Source organism: Cervus elaphus, chromosome 20 (assembly GCF_910594005.1).
Source record: "Cervus elaphus chromosome 20, mCerEla1.1, whole genome shotgun sequence".
In the NCBI taxonomy this organism is placed as follows: Eukaryota; Metazoa; Chordata; class Mammalia; order Artiodactyla; family Cervidae; genus Cervus; species Cervus elaphus.
In genome coordinates, this window is record NC_057834.1 from 132916766 (window position 1) to 132933592 (window position 16827).

The window sequence follows — 16827 nt, forward strand, 5'->3', positions numbered from 1 at the left end:
AAGGCCAATGGGATTTCTGAGAACGGAACCCCCACGATTTCCCTTGAGTGAGACTTCAGCTCAAGAGGGTAGCTGAACACACACAGGACTGTCTTTTCCCTTCCTAAAGGCAAAACTCAGAGGGACAAAGAAAACAGGAAAGAAAATGACGGCAACACAATTCTGAAAAGCGATGGATCATGATAACTGTGCTATAGGAACCAAAAAGCTAAATTTTAAATGTATCATAGGAAAAGCTGAGACGCCTGACTCACACCACAGAACCACAAAGGGCAGAGGAACAGATAGTATCAGGGGCGCCTGGAGTGAGGGTGAAGCTGGGGTTATAAACAGCAGGACTGGATAAAAATCTTTTTAAAGACTTAAACCCACCAAATCCCCACCCATTCCACACAGCCAGTGGCTTCCCCTCACACGTTAGGCAGAAGACCTAAAGTTTATTTTCGAGAAGGTAAGGGACTGGGAGGCTGCGGGCACAGTGAAGGCAGAGGAATCTACCAGACACAGAGGACTCGATAACAGGTATTTCTGAATGCCGAGATGCCAGCCTTTATCCTTGCCCAGGTTGGGATGCTGCCAGCCAGGCTCACTACCTGCAGGCAGGAAGATAACCAACCCAGAAACAAAAATCAAAAGATACTGACATGAAGAGGTTCCCCGTGAGATCACCCCGTGCAGAAGCCTTGCTGGACAGTCCCCCACTGTCACTGTTGGGACCCAAGGACCCCCAGTCATTGGAGGGAAGCCTATAATAGGAGAAGACTCAAGGCAGAAATAAGCAAAAAGACAAACTTGGAGGAAATAAATTATGATGGTTTTAAAGAAACTGGGCCATGAAACCAGAACAGAATGTTATTCAAGGAACATTCAGAGAACAAAATAAAAATGAAGAAAAAGGAGGAGGAGGGAGGGAGCGGAAGGACATTGGTAAGAAGAAATAAAACATTATAGCAGAATTTTTTCCAGAAAGTTTTAAAATAAAAACTCAAAGGAAGGGTGGAAAGATAAAATTGAGGAAAACTCCCAGAAGGTAGAACAAAAGGATAAGGGGAAGAGAAATAGGAGAAAAGAGGTTTTTGAAAATTAGAAGATCAGTCCAGGAGATCCAGTACCAACATAATCAGAGTCAGTAAGAGAAAACAAGGAAACGGTGAGAAATTTCATTAAAGAAACAATTCGAGAAAAGTTCTCAGGACTGAACAACACCAGTTTCCAGACTAAAAACAGCCCACCATATTCCAACATAGCCTGAGGCACATGCAACGTTGAAAAGTCTCCCAACACTGGATTCTAAGAAAAGATCCCAAAAACTTCAAAGCAAAAGATAGATTACAGATTGTGTCATGGGTCCCCAGTGCTTCCCAGGTGGCTCAGTGGTACAGAATCCACCTGCCAATGCAGGAGATGTTAGGAGACTTGGGTTTGAGCCCTGGGTCAGGAAGATCCCCTGGAGAAGGAAATGGCAACCCACTCTAATATTCTTGCCTGGAAAATCCCATGAGCAGAGGAGCCTGGCGGGCTACAGTCCATGGGGTGGCAAAGGAATTGGATGTGGCTTAGTGACTAAACAGCAGCATGGGTCCCCAAGATCATATATAGGTTAACTGAGTCTCCAGGAAAATTCCCAGGACTTAGCATGGAGTCATGTTGCTGTGATTCACTGCAGTTGAAAGGACAGAGTACAGTCAGCAAAAGGAAAAGGTACCTGGGGTGAAGTCCAGGAGAGACCAGGCACAAGCTTCCAGGAGCCCCTCCCCTCGGAGTCACACGGATGAGCAGAATTCCTCCCTCGCTGAGTTGTGACAACACGTGTGAAATGCCATCTACCAGGGGTGCTTGTTAGAGACTCATCATCCCAGGATTTCACTGGGGGCTGGTCACACAGGGGAATAAATAGATGGGGAAACAGTGGAAACAGTGGCAGACTTTATTTTTGGGGGCTCCAGAATCACTGCAGATGGTGACTGCAGTGAAATTAAAAGACGCTTACTCCTTGGAAGGAAAGTTATGACCAACCTAGACAGAATATTAAAAAGCAGAGACAAATCACAGTGAGAACATCACTACTGTAATGCTTGGCTCCTGATGTTTCTTATTTCCTCACTATCAATCTGAGACCAGTAATAAATATGACATGTTACATTGGGGAAAAAAAAAAAAAGCAGAGACATTATTACTTTGCCAACAAAGGTCCGTCTAGTCAAGGATATGGTTTTTCCAGTAGTCATGTAAGGATGTGAGAGTTGGACTATAAAGAAAGTTGAACACCGAAGAATTTGAACTGTGATGTTGGAGAAGACTCTTGAGAGTTCCTTGGACTGCAAGGAGATCCAACCAGTCCATCCTAAAGGAAATCAGTCCTGAATATTCATTGGAAGTTGGTGATGGACAGGAAGGCCTGGAGTGGTGCAGTCCATGGGGTCACAAAGAGTCGGACACGACTGGGCGACTGAACTGAACTGAACTGGTCTCCTGGGCTCCTTCACACCTATAGTCGAGACTCTCAGGGGGAAACCCAGTTAGTGTTAGTTGCTCAGTCATGTCCGACTCTTTGTGACCCCATGGACTGTAGCCCAGGAGGACAACTAGTATCAGCATAAACCACAAGCACTGTTCATACAGGTAGCACAGGTGCAGTGAGTTGCTCTTAGTTCCAGGCGTGCTGATACACTCCCCAAATCCAAGGTCCTAGATGCCAACCAAGGGCCACCTTCAAGCAGACTCCCCCGGGACAGCAGTCAGGCATGCCTGTGAACTCTTCTGCATGTAGGTGAATCGGAATGACATTTTATGTCTCAGTAGCAATGCTGTGAACCAGAAATGATGGAGCAGGGTCTCGAGAGCCCTGAGGAAAATTATTCCCAACTTAGAGCTGTGTCAGGGAAGTGTGAGTATAGCGTTTTCAGACATTCGAAGCCTCCAAAAGTGACTTGCCCCATCCCCTCTTTCTTGGGAAGCTGCTAGAGATGTTGCTCTACCAAAATGAAGGCATAAGCTGAGGAAGAGGAAGATGTGGGGTCCAATATGAGTGAGGCAGAGGTGAATGGATTTCCTGGATGATGGAGAGGGCAGGCCCTAAGTCATGGCTCTGCATCAGACCTTGAGGTGACTGGTTGGGAGAGGAGAAGACCCAGAGGCCCTGGGAGAGAAACCCTCAGGGCAATGAAACTGATGAAAGCGCTTGGCCTCATGGAAAAGAGAATTACAGAGGGAGAGAGTTTGGACCAGTGGAAAAATATGGCAATTAACTCCAGGAAAAAAACAGAAAGTTGTGTGGGAAAAAGAAAGCAATCGAGGCTTGTCTGTCAAGAGCATTCCCATAATAACAAACATGGAATGCTTATCCGGCCAAAATGATGATGTAATTATTAGAGGGATGGTGGAGGCACTGAAATTATACACTGGCAGGGGGAGGGAAATGGTGAGGTAGGGAAAGAGGCTGTAAATGTGAAAGAGAGCTAAATCTTCATCCTCTATGGTGGGAAGTCCATATGTAGTAGGAAGTACGTAAGACTGGAACTCCAGGAAGTAGCAATATAAGCGTCTTATTGAAAGACACAAAGTATTAATAAAATTCACAACAAAAAATCCATTCGGGGAATTGAAAGTGAGTGCCTCTAGGGAGCAGGACACTGGAGGGAGGTGAAGTTGGGAAGTACTATTGTTGATAATGATTTGAGCCTCTTTTAATCATTGACAGAAATACAAATATTTAATTTTTCATTTAGATATAAACTGCAAACAAGCACAAGAAGGAAGGGAGGAAGAGAGAGGAAGGAAAGGAGGTAGGAGGACGAGAGAGAGAGAAGGAAGGGCTAGAGGGAGAGAGCTGAAAAGATGGACCGGCACACTGTCTCTGCCCTCGTCGGGCCACCTCTTCCCAGTCCAGGCTCCACCCTTCCCAACCCTGAGCTCCTCCCTGGAAGAGCAGCGAGGAGCAAGAATCTGGGAGACCAGGCACAGATTTGGTGCTTAGCCTGGGTCCAGAAAAGTCAGGACTGCTGAAGTCAGGTGCCAGAGTGCCCTGGAGACTCTGCACATGTTGGAGGATGATGAGAAAAATAAACTTCCATCCCTCTTAAGTCCTGCAGCTCATCAAGTCTCAGAAGTTTCTGAACAAGTTGGTGATCCTGGTGGAAACGGAGAAGGAGAAGACCCTGCGGAAGGAGTACGTTTTTGCTGACTCCAAAGTAAGTGACCACAAAGCCCTAGGACAAACCAGGAGGGGAGTGACGGAGGCACAGTTTCTGAGGCTTGCTGTGTGCCAGGAAGTGGGTACTGGGTACCGTCAGCTCGCTCAGCTCTCACACCCACTTCCCACCTGAAGCCAAGCCCAGAAAGGTGGGGGGATGCATTCCAGGCCAGCTAGTAGCCCCATCCTCTCCCTCTGCCACCACGCCGGCCTATGAAAGAGTGCCTCCTTTATCATCCACGTCTTACCAGCCCTGAGCCCCCTTGGGAGGCTTTGAACTTCCCTGGGATGTGCCCGGAGGCCCTCAGAGACACCCCAGATTTAAATCTGAGTGTCAACCAGCACCCCCTCCATTTCTACACTTGCCCCCAAGCAGAAGTGAGATTCCCTACCAGGTCTGGCTGCTGGAATGAGAGAGGGGTGGGCTGATGGAGAAACCTGGGATCTGGGCGTTGTGGGGGCATCTGTACAGACGGTCTCTGTGACCCGAGCTCCCACCTCACATGTCCCAGCCAGGTGCAGAAACCCAGCCTTGCAGCCCTGCTGTTTATCCTGCAGTGTCCGGCTCCACTGAGCCAGGCACGGGGCTCCCAGCACGTCAAGGGTGGCTGACTGTGTCAGCCCCGCGGCGGAGGGACAGGGCTCCTGGCACGGGCCCACGGGGACTGCCCCATCAAGTGCTGGGACCCGGCTCTGTCTACCTGTGTGGCAGGGGTGAGCTGGTAGGAGGGAAGTGGGGGCTCTGGGGGTCCCAGAATTGGCTGAGAGGGTGAAAAGGGCTGGAAGGAGGTTTGAAAAGGGAGGAATGACAGAGAAGGAACTGGGGAGAAACAAGGAAGTGGGGGCCAGACAGGTGGGGGAAGCAACATACTGGGCACATGGGCAGAGGTCCAAAACCCACTTCTGCTCATGGTCATGTGCTCAGAAGATGAGGCACAAGGGTAAACCGAGGCACATAGTTCTGAGCTGCCCGTAGCCAAACGCAGATTTCCCATAAAGACAGCATCACAATTCTCAGTGAGCTGCTTTCTTCAGCGGAAACTTAGATTTGCAATTAAATTAGATTGAATGATAGGAGATTGCCACCTACAGAGGTCTGAGACAGTCAAATGTGGCTAATTTCACATGGTGCAGCCTAAAACTCTGGAGTGCACTTGGTTCCTCTGCCTCTGCTATTGAACTATAAGCCATGAGAGGGCCACATCCACTTTGTGCCCTGCTATGTACCAGAACAACAAAGTGAAGGCTACAGGGAAAGACAGCCTTCATGGGGTCTTTTCTTTCTCATTAGTTTCTTTAGTTTAAATTTTCTTTCATTGCATAAGTAATCTAATTCTTATTGGTAAAAAATAACTGATACAAATAAAAAGTTTAAAATAGAAACACTCATATACATTAGTTATCCTTGGATTCTATCTTTCAGGATGGTTTTTGTTTGTTTTTTTCAATACAAACGCAGTGGTGCTGTTCGTAGCTTTCATCAATTGGCTTTTCATGCTAAACAATGTATCTTGACCATCTACCCTTGTTGATGAAGTGTTTTTGCACCCACATTTTTAAAATCTATGGTCTTCTAGCCTATGGATGACCCATGAGACAGTAATTTACCTCCTAAGGCTGGACAGGAAGGCCTCTAGGATTTTCTATGTTGAAACACATGCAGCAGCACCCACGAGGTGGTCGGGTCTTCGCAGCTTCCCTGGTTCTTTCCTTAGTCGGGTCTTGCAGAGGAAGGGTGGGGTCAGAGAGAAGCCTCTCTCTTAAGACCTCGGGCACGTATTTCCAGATGGCTCTGCTGGAAGTCGGCACTGATCCGCGCTCCCCCCAGTTTTCTCGAAGCTGACCAGTCCTTTGAAAGTGTCATGTGCAGGGAGGCGGAGGCCTTTCTGAGTCTGTCTGCCCTTCAATTCCTAGAAGAGGGAAGGCTTCTGCCAGCTCCTCCAGCAGATGAAGAACAAGCACTCGGAGCAGCCGGAGCCCGACATGATCACCATCTTCATTGGCACCTGGAACATGGGTGGGTCTGCCTGCCGCCCTGCCTCCTGGCTCTGCCCCCAGGCTCTGCTTTGCTGCCTTGGGCATCCTCGTCTGTCCGCCCCACCCCCAGCCCCTAGATGCGGGTACCCATCCTGAGACCAGGGGCAAAAGAAAGGAGCGCTGGGATTCTCAGCTGCCGAGTGCAGCTGAAAGCGGTTACGTAGTTGTCAGAAATGGAAAGTTTTAGGTAAAGAGTGTGAATATATAGGTGAAGGGGCCCTTGGGCACCTGCCAGCCTTGGGCAGCTCACCAAGGGGCTTTAGGCCTGGAAGAAGAAACCTCCTCTTTGATTTGGGCTGCCAGATTTATTGAGCGAGAAAGAGAAAAAAAGATGATGCCCAGCTGACTTTGAATTTCCTGTAAACAGCAAATTATTTTTTAGTATAAGAATTTAGCTAGAAATACATACCTGTGTGTGCTCAATTGCTCAGTCTGTTCGACTCTTTTGCTGCCCCATGGACTGTAGCTGACCAGGCTCTTCTGTCGGGATTTTCCAAGCAAGAATACTGGAGTGGGTTGCCATTTCCTACTCCAGCAATCTTCTCGACCCAGGGATTGAACCCATGTCTCCTGGCAGGCAGATTCTTTACCACTGAACCACCTGGGAAGCAGAAATACATACTAAATATATATTATGCTATATATATTTATATATTAATATATTCCAAATATAATATCCTAAGTACATTAATATACTATGTTATACTGAATATAATTACTCTAAATAATTATTTAGTATAACAGTTCAGTTAGCAGTGCAAATATACACCAAATATCCATTGTACTAAACATACATAGTATATACTCAGGTGCTAATACACATTTTTATACTAATATGAATTATAGAAAGTTATTACTTAGTTTAAATATTCAGTTAGAAATTTTTAAAAATTAAGTAGATACAGAAGTTCCAGTCAATTTAAATTTTAGATAGTTACTACACGGGACATACTTGTTCTAAAAGCTATCCATTGTTTATCTGAAATTTGAATTTAATTGGGTGTGTCTCCCCCACTGTGGTCTGGAGCAGAATCAGGGCCACCCCCCTCCCTATGCAGTAGACCAGTCGCCTGGGAGGAAGTGGCTGAGCAGCAGGAGTGAGAATCTGAATGAAAAAGCTACATGGGACCCCTGGCCCGTCACTGGGTGGAAGATGGGCTGGACTCAGGGAACTCAGAAGAGCTGCCCCCGTCCTTGCACTAGCCTCAGCCTCCCCAGGTCTTCAGGCCCAGAAACCCGAAGAAGGGTTTCACAGCCGCACTGAAGTATTGGGTTGGTCAAAACTCTCATTTGGGTTTTACCGGAACAAACTTTTTGGTCAACCCATCAGAATGCTGGCCTAGTTCCTGTGTCCCTCACTCCCTGTCAGTTGTTTCTTACTGGCCACCTGAGTCCCTCAGCTCTCACACCTGGGGTTTCATGCACACGGGCGCCCAGCCCTTTCCCCTGTTTCCTTCTGCAAGCATGGAAGTCTTTGATTTGGCGGTGCACCATCCAGGTGAAGAGCTGCAGGCATGCCCTTCACACGCCGTGGAAGGAGCTGACTGGGGCAGCGTGGGAGGGTCTCCCCGGGCAGAGACCACCAGGCCCCAGGGCTTATGTTCCCACCCTGAGCCACAGCGGGAGCAAAGGTCAGGTCACTCCAGTTCTTGGCTTCTTGGCAGTTGTGAGCCAGGATGGTTATCTCTCTGGGGGAAAAAAAAGTTGACTCAACCTCCAAGAAGATTTTGGGGGAAATAAATCTTTATCATTGTTTCTTTATTGAGCTGTTTTGGCTCAGTTTTTGCAATGACAGTGGGCATGGGTGGGGCGTAGGGGTCCAGGCTCTTCAATTCCTCTGGCTGACTCCTGCATGGCCTCTCTCGGTCTTCGGCTGAGAGCTCTCTTGTGCAATGAGGGCGTTGCTGTCTCCTAACTGTGGGTTAGAAGGCTCCATCCTAAACCTGTCAACTGACAGCGATGTCTCAATGGAGACAATGGAGAGTAATCTCAAGGCCTGTGTCCCAGTGACCACTATAACCCCAAAGACTAGGACAGTGGCTGACGTCTGTGCTATGAGTTCAAGTTGCTACATGGAATCTTTGGGTGTTTCTAGCCTTTGAAGCTTAATGTTGTCTTTACAAAGCAGTGTAACATCCTGGGACACGATAGTACATAGCTCTGTATCAAAGGTATTTCATTGGGTGGCCTGACGGGTTTTCAGTGACTATGTGACCCCCCTGCCCCCTCCCCATGTTTCCCCCACGTCTGTTCTGACTTCTCCTAATGTACCTTTGACTCACTCGGTGTTGGGTTTTGCTGTTGAAGGTAACGCCCCCCCTCCCAAGAAGATCACGTCCTGGTTTCTCTCCAAGGGGCAGGGAAAGACACGGGACGACTCAGCTGATTACATCCCCCATGACATCTACGTGATCGGGACCCAGGAGGACCCCCTGGGAGAGAAGGAGTGGCTGGAGATACTCAAACACTCCCTGCAAGAGATCACCAGCATGACCTTTAAAACAGTGAGCAGTGGCCACGGCCCTGGGTGGGACGCCAGGGCAGTGGGCTTGGCAAGTCGGGAGCATCTCGGGGGCAAGAGTGTGCTCAGTGGTCCCCCTGCCATCCAGGGCCAGAGAGGGTCACCTGTATCCAATAATTAATGGTGTCCCTGGGCATTGCTGATCACTGGGGTCATCCCTCTCCCTTGCTCAAGCTTGTAGGTAACCTTTACTTCCTTGAAATCTCGTCAGTGCTGGCCCTATCTTTAAGACATTTTGCATCATTTGTGAAGCATCCTTAGGGGTCCCCTAAAGTGTAGGAATGACCAGCAGGCTGCCCAACACCTGAGGGTGAGGGCTGGGTGTGCAACTCTTGGTCTGGGGTCAAGCACTGAGTCCTGGCCCAGAGTCACAGCACTGTCCTCCCCGCCAGATCGCCATCCACACCCTCTGGAACATCCGCATCGTGGTGCTGGCCAAGCCGGAGCACGAGAACCGGATCAGCCACATCTGCACCGACAATGTGAAGACGGGCATCGCCAACACACTGGGTGAGCCAGGGCGGGAGTGAGCGCACTTCTGCCACACGTGTGTGTCCATCCTGTCTGGGATGGGTGGCACTCCCGGCCTCCAGTGCTCTGGATGGTCCTCCCAGGCCGCGTGCATGCGGGGTCTACCCCAGTGCTTCTGAGGATCTGGCAGAACACGGTTCTGACTCAGCACCTCTCAGGAGGAGCCTGACACTCCTGTGTTTCCGATGAACTCGGCCCACGGGCCCCACCTTGAGTGTCAGGGATCAAGGATGGTTCAACAGCCGTGCTCTGAAGGGTCGGGTAGTAAATATGTTAGACTTTTCAGTCCATGTGCAACTTCTCAGCCCTGCTGCCATCACACAAGAGCAATTGTAGACAGCAAGAACTTGGAAGAGCATGGCCATGTTCTAGAAAACTGTATCTACAAACAAGGCGGGGGCTTGATTCAGCCACAGGTTCTAGGTTGTGACCCCTGGTCTAGATCTAGACAGACTCAGGTGGAGGTGGAAACGCTGGTATCAGTAGGACCAGTAGGATCAGTCAGGCTGCTTCAGAGAACTGACACGAGTGAGGAAGGCTGCATATGTATGTGTGTGTGAGTGTGTGTGTGTCTGAGTCTGTGTGTGTGTAAGAGAGTATGTGGAGTCTGAATGTGAATGTGTGTGTGAGTTTTCTGTGTCTTTTCAGTCTGTCCGTGAGTGTGTATTTGTGAATTTGTCAGTCAGTGAGTGAGTGAGTGTGTGTGTGAGTCTGTCTGTGTCAGTGTGTCTGTCAGTCTGTGTGTGTGTGTCAGTCTGTGTGTGAATATGAATCTGTCCCTCTGTGTGTATGAATGTGAGTCTGTCAGTCTGTGAGTGTGAGTCAGTCTGTGTGTGCATCAGTCTGTGGGTGAATATGACTCTGTCAGTATGTGTGTATGAGTGTGAGTGTCTGTGTGTGAATCTGTGAGTGTGTGTGTGTGTGTCTGTGTGTGTGAGTCTGTCTGTGTGTGTGCATCAGTCTGTGGGAGAATATGACTCTGTCGATCTGTGTGTGTGAGTGTGAGTCTGTCAGTCTGTGTGTGAGTCTGTCAGTCTGTATGAGTCTGTCTGTGTATGCATCAGTCTATGGGTGAATAGGGCTGTCAGTCTGTGTGTGTGAGTGTGAGTCTGTCAGTCTGTGTGTGAGTCTGTCAGTCTGTGTATGTGAGTCTGTCTGTGTGTATGCGTCAGTCTGTGGGTGAATATGGCTGTCAGTCTGTGTATGTGAGTCTATCTGTGTGTATGCATCAGTCTGTGGGTGAATATGGCTGTCAGCCTGTGCATGTGAGTCTGTCAGTCTGTGTATGTGAGTCTGTCTGTGTGTATGCGTCAGTCTGTGGATGAATATGACGCTCAATCTGTGTGTGTGAGTGTGTCAGTCTGTGTGTATGCGTCAGTCTGTGGGTGAATATGGCTGTCAGTCTGTGCGTGTGAGTCTGTCAGTCTGTGTATGTGAGTCTGTTTGTGTGTATGCGTCAGTCTGTGGGTGAATATGGCTGTCAGTCTGTGTATGTGAGTCTATCTGTGTGTATGCATCAGTCTGTGGGTGAATATGGCTGTCAGTCTGTGCGTGTGAGTCTGTCAGTCTGTGTATGTGAGTCTGTCTGTGTGTATGCGTCAGTCTGTGGGTGAATATGGCTGTCAGTCTGTGTATGTGAGTCTGTTTGTGTGTATGCGTCAGTCTGTGGGTGAATATGGCTGTCAGTCTGTGTATGTGAGTCTATCTGTGTGTATGCATCAGTCTGTGGGTGAATATGGCTGTCAGTCTGTGCATGTGAGTCTGTCAGTCTGTGTATGTGAGTCTGTCTGTGTGTATGCGTCAGTCTGTGGATGAATATGACGCTCAATCTGTGTGTGTGAGTGTGTCAGTCTGTGTGTATGCGTCAGTCTGTGGGTGAATATGGCTGTCAGTCTGTGTGTGTGAGTCTGTCAGTCTGTGTATGTGAGTCTGTCTGTGTGTATGCGTCAGTCTGTGGATGAATATGACGCTCAATCTGTGTGTGTGAGTGTGTCAGTCTGTGTGTGTGCGTCAGTCTGTGGGTGAATATGGCTGTCAGTCTGTGCGTGTGAGTCTGTCAGTCTGTGTATGTGAGTCTGTGTGTATGCGTCAGTCTGTGGGTGAATATGGCTGTCAGTCTGTGTATGTGAGTCTATCTATGTGTATGCATCAGTCTGTGGGTGAATATGGCTGTCAGTCTGTGCGTGTGAGTCTGTCAGTCTGTGTATGTGAGTCTGTGTGTATGCGTCAGTCTGTGGGTGAATATGGCTGTCAGTCTGTGTATGTGAGTCTATCTGTGTGTATGCGTCAGTCTGTGGGTGAATATGGCTGTCAGTCTGTGCGTGTGAGTCTGTCAGTCTGTGTATGTGAGTCTGTCTGTGTGTATGCGTCAGTCTGTGGGTGAATATGGCTGTCAGTCTGTGTATGTGAGTCTATCTGTGTGTATGCGTCAGTCTGTGGGTGAATATGACGCTCAATCTGTGTGTGTGAGTGTGTCAGTCTGTGTGTATGCGTCAGTCTGTGGGTGAATATGGCTGTCAGTCTGTGTGTGTGAGTGTGTCAGTCTGTGTGTGTGCGTCAGTCTGTGGGTGAATATGGCTGTCAGTCTGTGCGTGTGAGTCTGTCAGTCTGTGTATGTGAATGTGAGTCTGTCAGCCTGTGAGGTTGAGTCTGTCAGTCTGTGAACGTAAGTCTGTCAGTCTGAACGTAAGTCTGTCAGTCTGAACGTGAGTCTGTCAGTCTGTGTGTGTGTCTGTGAGTGAGCCTGTCAGCCTGTGTGTGTGAGTGTGAGCCTGTCAGTCTGTGTGTGAGTGGTGGGGAGTGCATGGGGGCAGGTGCACCCACACGGGGGCTGTGGGTGGCAGTGAGGGTGAGGCCAGCGATTTCTGGTGCTTGGCGTCAGGGACAGGACAGAGCCCCAGAGGTGACAGGAAATAGAACTGCCGCCACTGAACGTGAAAATCTCCCTCAGCCTTTCTGCTGACAAACCGCAAGCTGCCCGCGACCACACCCACTTGTCCGCCTTCCTTCCTGTGGCAGCAGCTGCCCTGCCCTGCCGCCCATGCCCTCTGCTGCCCAGGAACCTGCTTCTAGCCCTCGAGCCCCTCTGCGGGGCTGCCCACCCCCTCCACCAGCCGCTGGCCACAGCCTGCTCAGACCTCCCATCACAAGACAGGACCACCCTCAGCGGGACGGAGCTGACTGTGCCCCCAGCCCCACCCAGCACGGTGCTGGGCCCCCAGGCTCCTGTCTGCCGCACACAGGGGTGCTCCCACAGCTGGGCAGACAGACTGCCAGCGGGTTGGTGGGGAGTGAGCATGCCGGCAAAGAGACATGGCAGGGGGTGGGGGGCTCCAGGGGCTACTTGAGGTGGATGGGGGTCTAGGGGTCTCTCTGAAAAGTCAGAGAGCTGAGGAAGTGTCCTTGTAAGGGAGAAGCATTCCATGCGGCAGGAGCAGCAAAGCAAAGGCCTTGTGGTCACTGGGCTCAGCCTTCCAGGGTGACGGGACAAGGCCAGAGAGGCGGGCAGCAGGCCCGGGCAGTCTTGAGTTTCATGGTTCTCAGAGGGCAGCTTGGAGGCAGGGGATTTCCCATGCGCCAGTCTCTGCTTCCCTCCCCTCCTCTTCTCCTCTGGGGCCAATCTACCCCCATTTCCCTCCCCTGAAATGGCTCCCAGCCATGGTTAGCACAGGGCAGGAGTTCAGTGGGTGCTGGCTGACGGGTGGAAGAGCTGAGACCTCCTAGAGGGTGGACCCGGGGCAAGGCTGTGTGTCATTTAATACAAACACCCTTTGGGGGCAGGGACTATCATGAGCCCCACTCACAGACAGGGCTCTGGAGGCTACAGTGATGTTCCCAAACCTGCCCAAGGCCCTGTGACAGGGAAATGGTGGGCAAGGACTTAAACCTAGGCCCCAGGCTGGGGAGAAATCTGACAGGAGGGGCCTCCTGGGGGCAGGGGAATCATCGCCAGGGCAGAGGGGAGAGAGCCGTGGGTTAGGAGGCCCAGCCTGGCTTGCCCCCAGGGCCCTCTCATTGTCCAGCCCAGACAGAATGTTAACCAGCTGGGTGGTTTTACATTTTGAGTACTAAATTAAAGGAAAAGGAAACAAGGAAAGTCAATCTTAACAATATAACATATACAAAAATCATATCAATATATCATATCATGAAAGTGAAAGTCGACCCCATGGACTGTAGCCCGACAAGCTCCTCTGTCCATGGAATTCTCCAGGCAAGAATACTGGAGTGGGTTGCCATGCACTTCTCTAGGGGATCTTCCTGACCCAGGGATTGAACCTGGGTCTCCTGCATTGCAGGCAGATTCTCTACCGTCTGAGCCACCAGGGCTCATATATTAAAAATATTACCATTTCAATGAATATTCAGTTTAAAGGTTTATTAAATATTTTACAGTCCATTCTTCTACTGAGGCTTAAAATTCTGTTGTGTCTCATACTCACAGCCCATCTCAGTCAAGACCAACACATCTCACAGCTGCCATGATGGGCAGAGAAGGTTCCCAGACTTTAGCATGTGTCAGAACCACCTAGAGCAGGGCTGGCAGACTTGTTCTCTAAAAGGCTCAGTTCAGTTCAGTTCAGTTCAGTCGCTCAGTCGTGTCCTACTCTTTGCAACCCCATGAATCACAGCACGCCAGGCCTCCCTGTCCATCACCAACTCCCAGAGTTTACTCAAACTCATGTCCATCGAGTCAGTGATGCCATCCAGCCATCTCATCCTCTGTCATCCCCTTCTCCTCCTGCCCCCAATCCCTCCCAGCATCAGGGTCTTTTCCAATGAGTTAACTCTTTGCATGAGGTGGCCAAAGTACTGAAGTTTCAGCTTCAGCATCAGTCCTTCCAATGAACACCCAGGACGGATCTCCTTTAGGATGGACTGGTTGGATCTTCTTGCAGTCCAAGGGACTCTCAAGAGTCTTCTCCAACACCACAGTTCAAAAACATCAATTTTTCCACGCTCAGCTTTCTTCACAGTCTAAAAGGCTAAATAGTAAATATTTCAGACTCTGCAGGTCATGCTGTCTGTGTCATAACTACTGGACTCTATCTAACAGCATAGCTGTGTTCCAATAAAATGTTGTTTATAGACTCTGAATTTTATATCATTTTAATGTCATATCAATTTAATCAAAATAGTCTTCTTTTGATTTTCCCCCAACTATTTAAAAATGCAAAAACCGTCCTTAGCTGGTGGAGGGACAGTGTTGGCCTAACTCCTGACCAAAAGGACTTGTTAGACAGGTATTACTGGCTCCCACTCTCTAAGTGAGTGGACCCTGGGAGCAAACCCTGGGAGATGGTGATGGACAGGGAAGCCTGCAGTGCTGCAGTCCATGGGGTCGCCCAGAGTTGGACATGACTTGGTGACTAAACAACAACAAACATGTAATATATTTAGGGCTTCCCTAGTGGCTCAGTGGTAAAGAATCCACCTGCCAATGCAAGACATGCAGGTTTGATCCCTGAGTCGGGAAGATCCACTGGAGAAGGAAATGGCAATCCATTCTGATATTCTTGCCTGGGAAAGCCCATGGACAGAGGAGCCTGAAGGGCTATAGCCCAGCCCATGGGGTCGCAAGAGTCAGAAACGACTTTGCAACTGAACAACAACTCCCGAAGCTCTGATTCAGCAGATCTAGGGCAGGGCCTGCGACGTGCACTTGCAACAAGTTCCCAGGTGGTGCTGCTGCTGGTGCTCGGGGGAACGCACTCAGAACCCCGGGTCTCAGTGCAGGTTTTAGCCCCTCCAGGAGGCTGGGGTTTGCTGGTGCAAGGTCAGCCCCACCCCAACCGCCGGCTCCTCCTCCTACCTCTTCTTCTCAAGGTTTTGGAGTATTTCTGATGGCCCTGCTTGGGCCTGTGGGGAAACTCACACACACACACACACACACACACACACACACACCTGCTTAGAGGGCGATGCCAGGATGACTTACACCAGCAGCTTCCTCCCTTGGACCTGCCGAGAACCCCAAGGCTGCCGGTTGTTCACCCCGTTTTCTTGTTGTCCTGGAGGAATCTTACCCCCGACCCCAGTTCCTATCCCCTGCCATATCTCACCCTAGATGAAGCTGCTCTTTTTTCTTGGCCTCCACTTTTTCCCACGGCTGCTCTCTCCTGATGAGTGGCGTGGCTTCACCCTGATTTCCCACCACTTGGCAGCTTTGCCTGTCGGTTGTTCTGACTTCTCCCTTCTCCCCTCCCTTTAGGGAACAAGGGAGCCGTGGGGGTGTCGTTCATGTTCAATGGAACCTCCTTGGGATTTGTTAACAGCCACCTGACTTCAGGAAGCGAAAAGAAACTCAGGTAATGGAGCTCACTCCCCGAGAGCAGCTATTGGGGTTATTTGCCCAGACAGACCTCAATGCCTAGACCCCGTAAGCCCTCGGCCGAGTCCTGTCCTGTTGGCCTCTAAGGGCTTTTCCTGTGGTCTCATCAAAGGCACCTGCGGCACAGGGGTGTGGGTGAATCTTGCCTAGGGGACAGAGCAGACACTTCCTTATGTCACTAACCAGAGACGTCCAAACACCACTCCGCTTCTCAAGAGGAAAGCCTCCTCGGGGCACTGTCACAGGTGAAAGCCCGAATTGCCTATGGTGGCCCAGTCATGCAGAGTCATCGAGAAGGTTGATGACTCTGAGTCCCTGCAGAGCGGATGCTCCCAGGGCCCTGCCCTGCATTCCCAGTTCAGCCCAGGGACCACATCAGATTGGTAGTTGCAGGAAACTGAAGTCTCACTTCCCCACATGTCTCGCTCTGACTTCCTGGCCCATGGTGTAGGGAACCCACAATCCTGTGCTAAGCTGGCTGCTTTTTTGTTTCACTAGGCGAAACCAAAACTACATGAATATTCTCCGGTTTCTGGCCCTGGGAGACAAGAAGCTGAGCTCCTTTAACATCACTCACCGCTTCACCCACCTCTTCTGGCTCGGGGATCTCAACTACCGCGTGGAGCTGCCCACCTGGGTGAGGGGCTGCCTGCCCAGGGCCGGGGCTGCACGGGACAGAGGCTCCCTTGAGCTGGCTCAGGGTGGAGGGTCGTGCGGACACACAGACTGAGCTGGGCCAGAGTGGCCACTCCTCTGGGACTCGACACTGTTCCAACTATGGAGCCAGTGCCTTTCTTCCCCATTGGCCTCTGCTCAACCCGGGCTTCCCTGATAGCTCAGCTGATAAAGAATCCGCCTGCAATGCAGGAGACCCCAGTTTGATTCCTGGGCCGGGAAGATCTACTGGAGAAGGGATAGGCTACCAACTCCAGTATTCTTGGTCTTCACTGGTGGCTCAACTGGTAAAGAATCTGCCTGCAATGCGGGAGACATGGGTTTGATCCCTGGGTTGGGAAGATCCCCTGGAGAAGGGAATGGCTGCCCACTCCAGTATTCTGACCTGGAGAATTCCATGGACTGTAAAGTCCATGGGGTTGCAAAGAGCCGGACACGACTGAGCGACTTTCACTTTCTGCTCACACCTACTTCCCACACTCCTGTTCTGGCCACCCCTCCCTACCACCTCTCTGCCACTCCAGTGCCCTAGCTGACCAG

At 50.3% G+C, this 16827-nt stretch overlaps 1 protein-coding gene across 1 annotated transcript in view; it reads left to right on the top strand.

Annotated features, from left to right (window-relative positions):
• INPP5D (inositol polyphosphate-5-phosphatase D) overlaps positions 1-16827 on the top strand; it is a 149433-nt gene that overhangs the window by 100533 nt on the left and 32073 nt on the right. Inside the window, exons 10-15 of the mRNA XM_043876283.1 lie at positions 4084-4190; positions 6107-6209; positions 8537-8733; positions 9143-9260; positions 15493-15589; positions 16111-16249. Coding sequence (XP_043732218.1) covers positions 4084-4190; positions 6107-6209; positions 8537-8733; positions 9143-9260; positions 15493-15589; positions 16111-16249 — 761 coding nt within the window. The remainder of the gene's footprint in view (positions 1-4083; positions 4191-6106; positions 6210-8536; positions 8734-9142; positions 9261-15492; positions 15590-16110; positions 16250-16827) is intronic.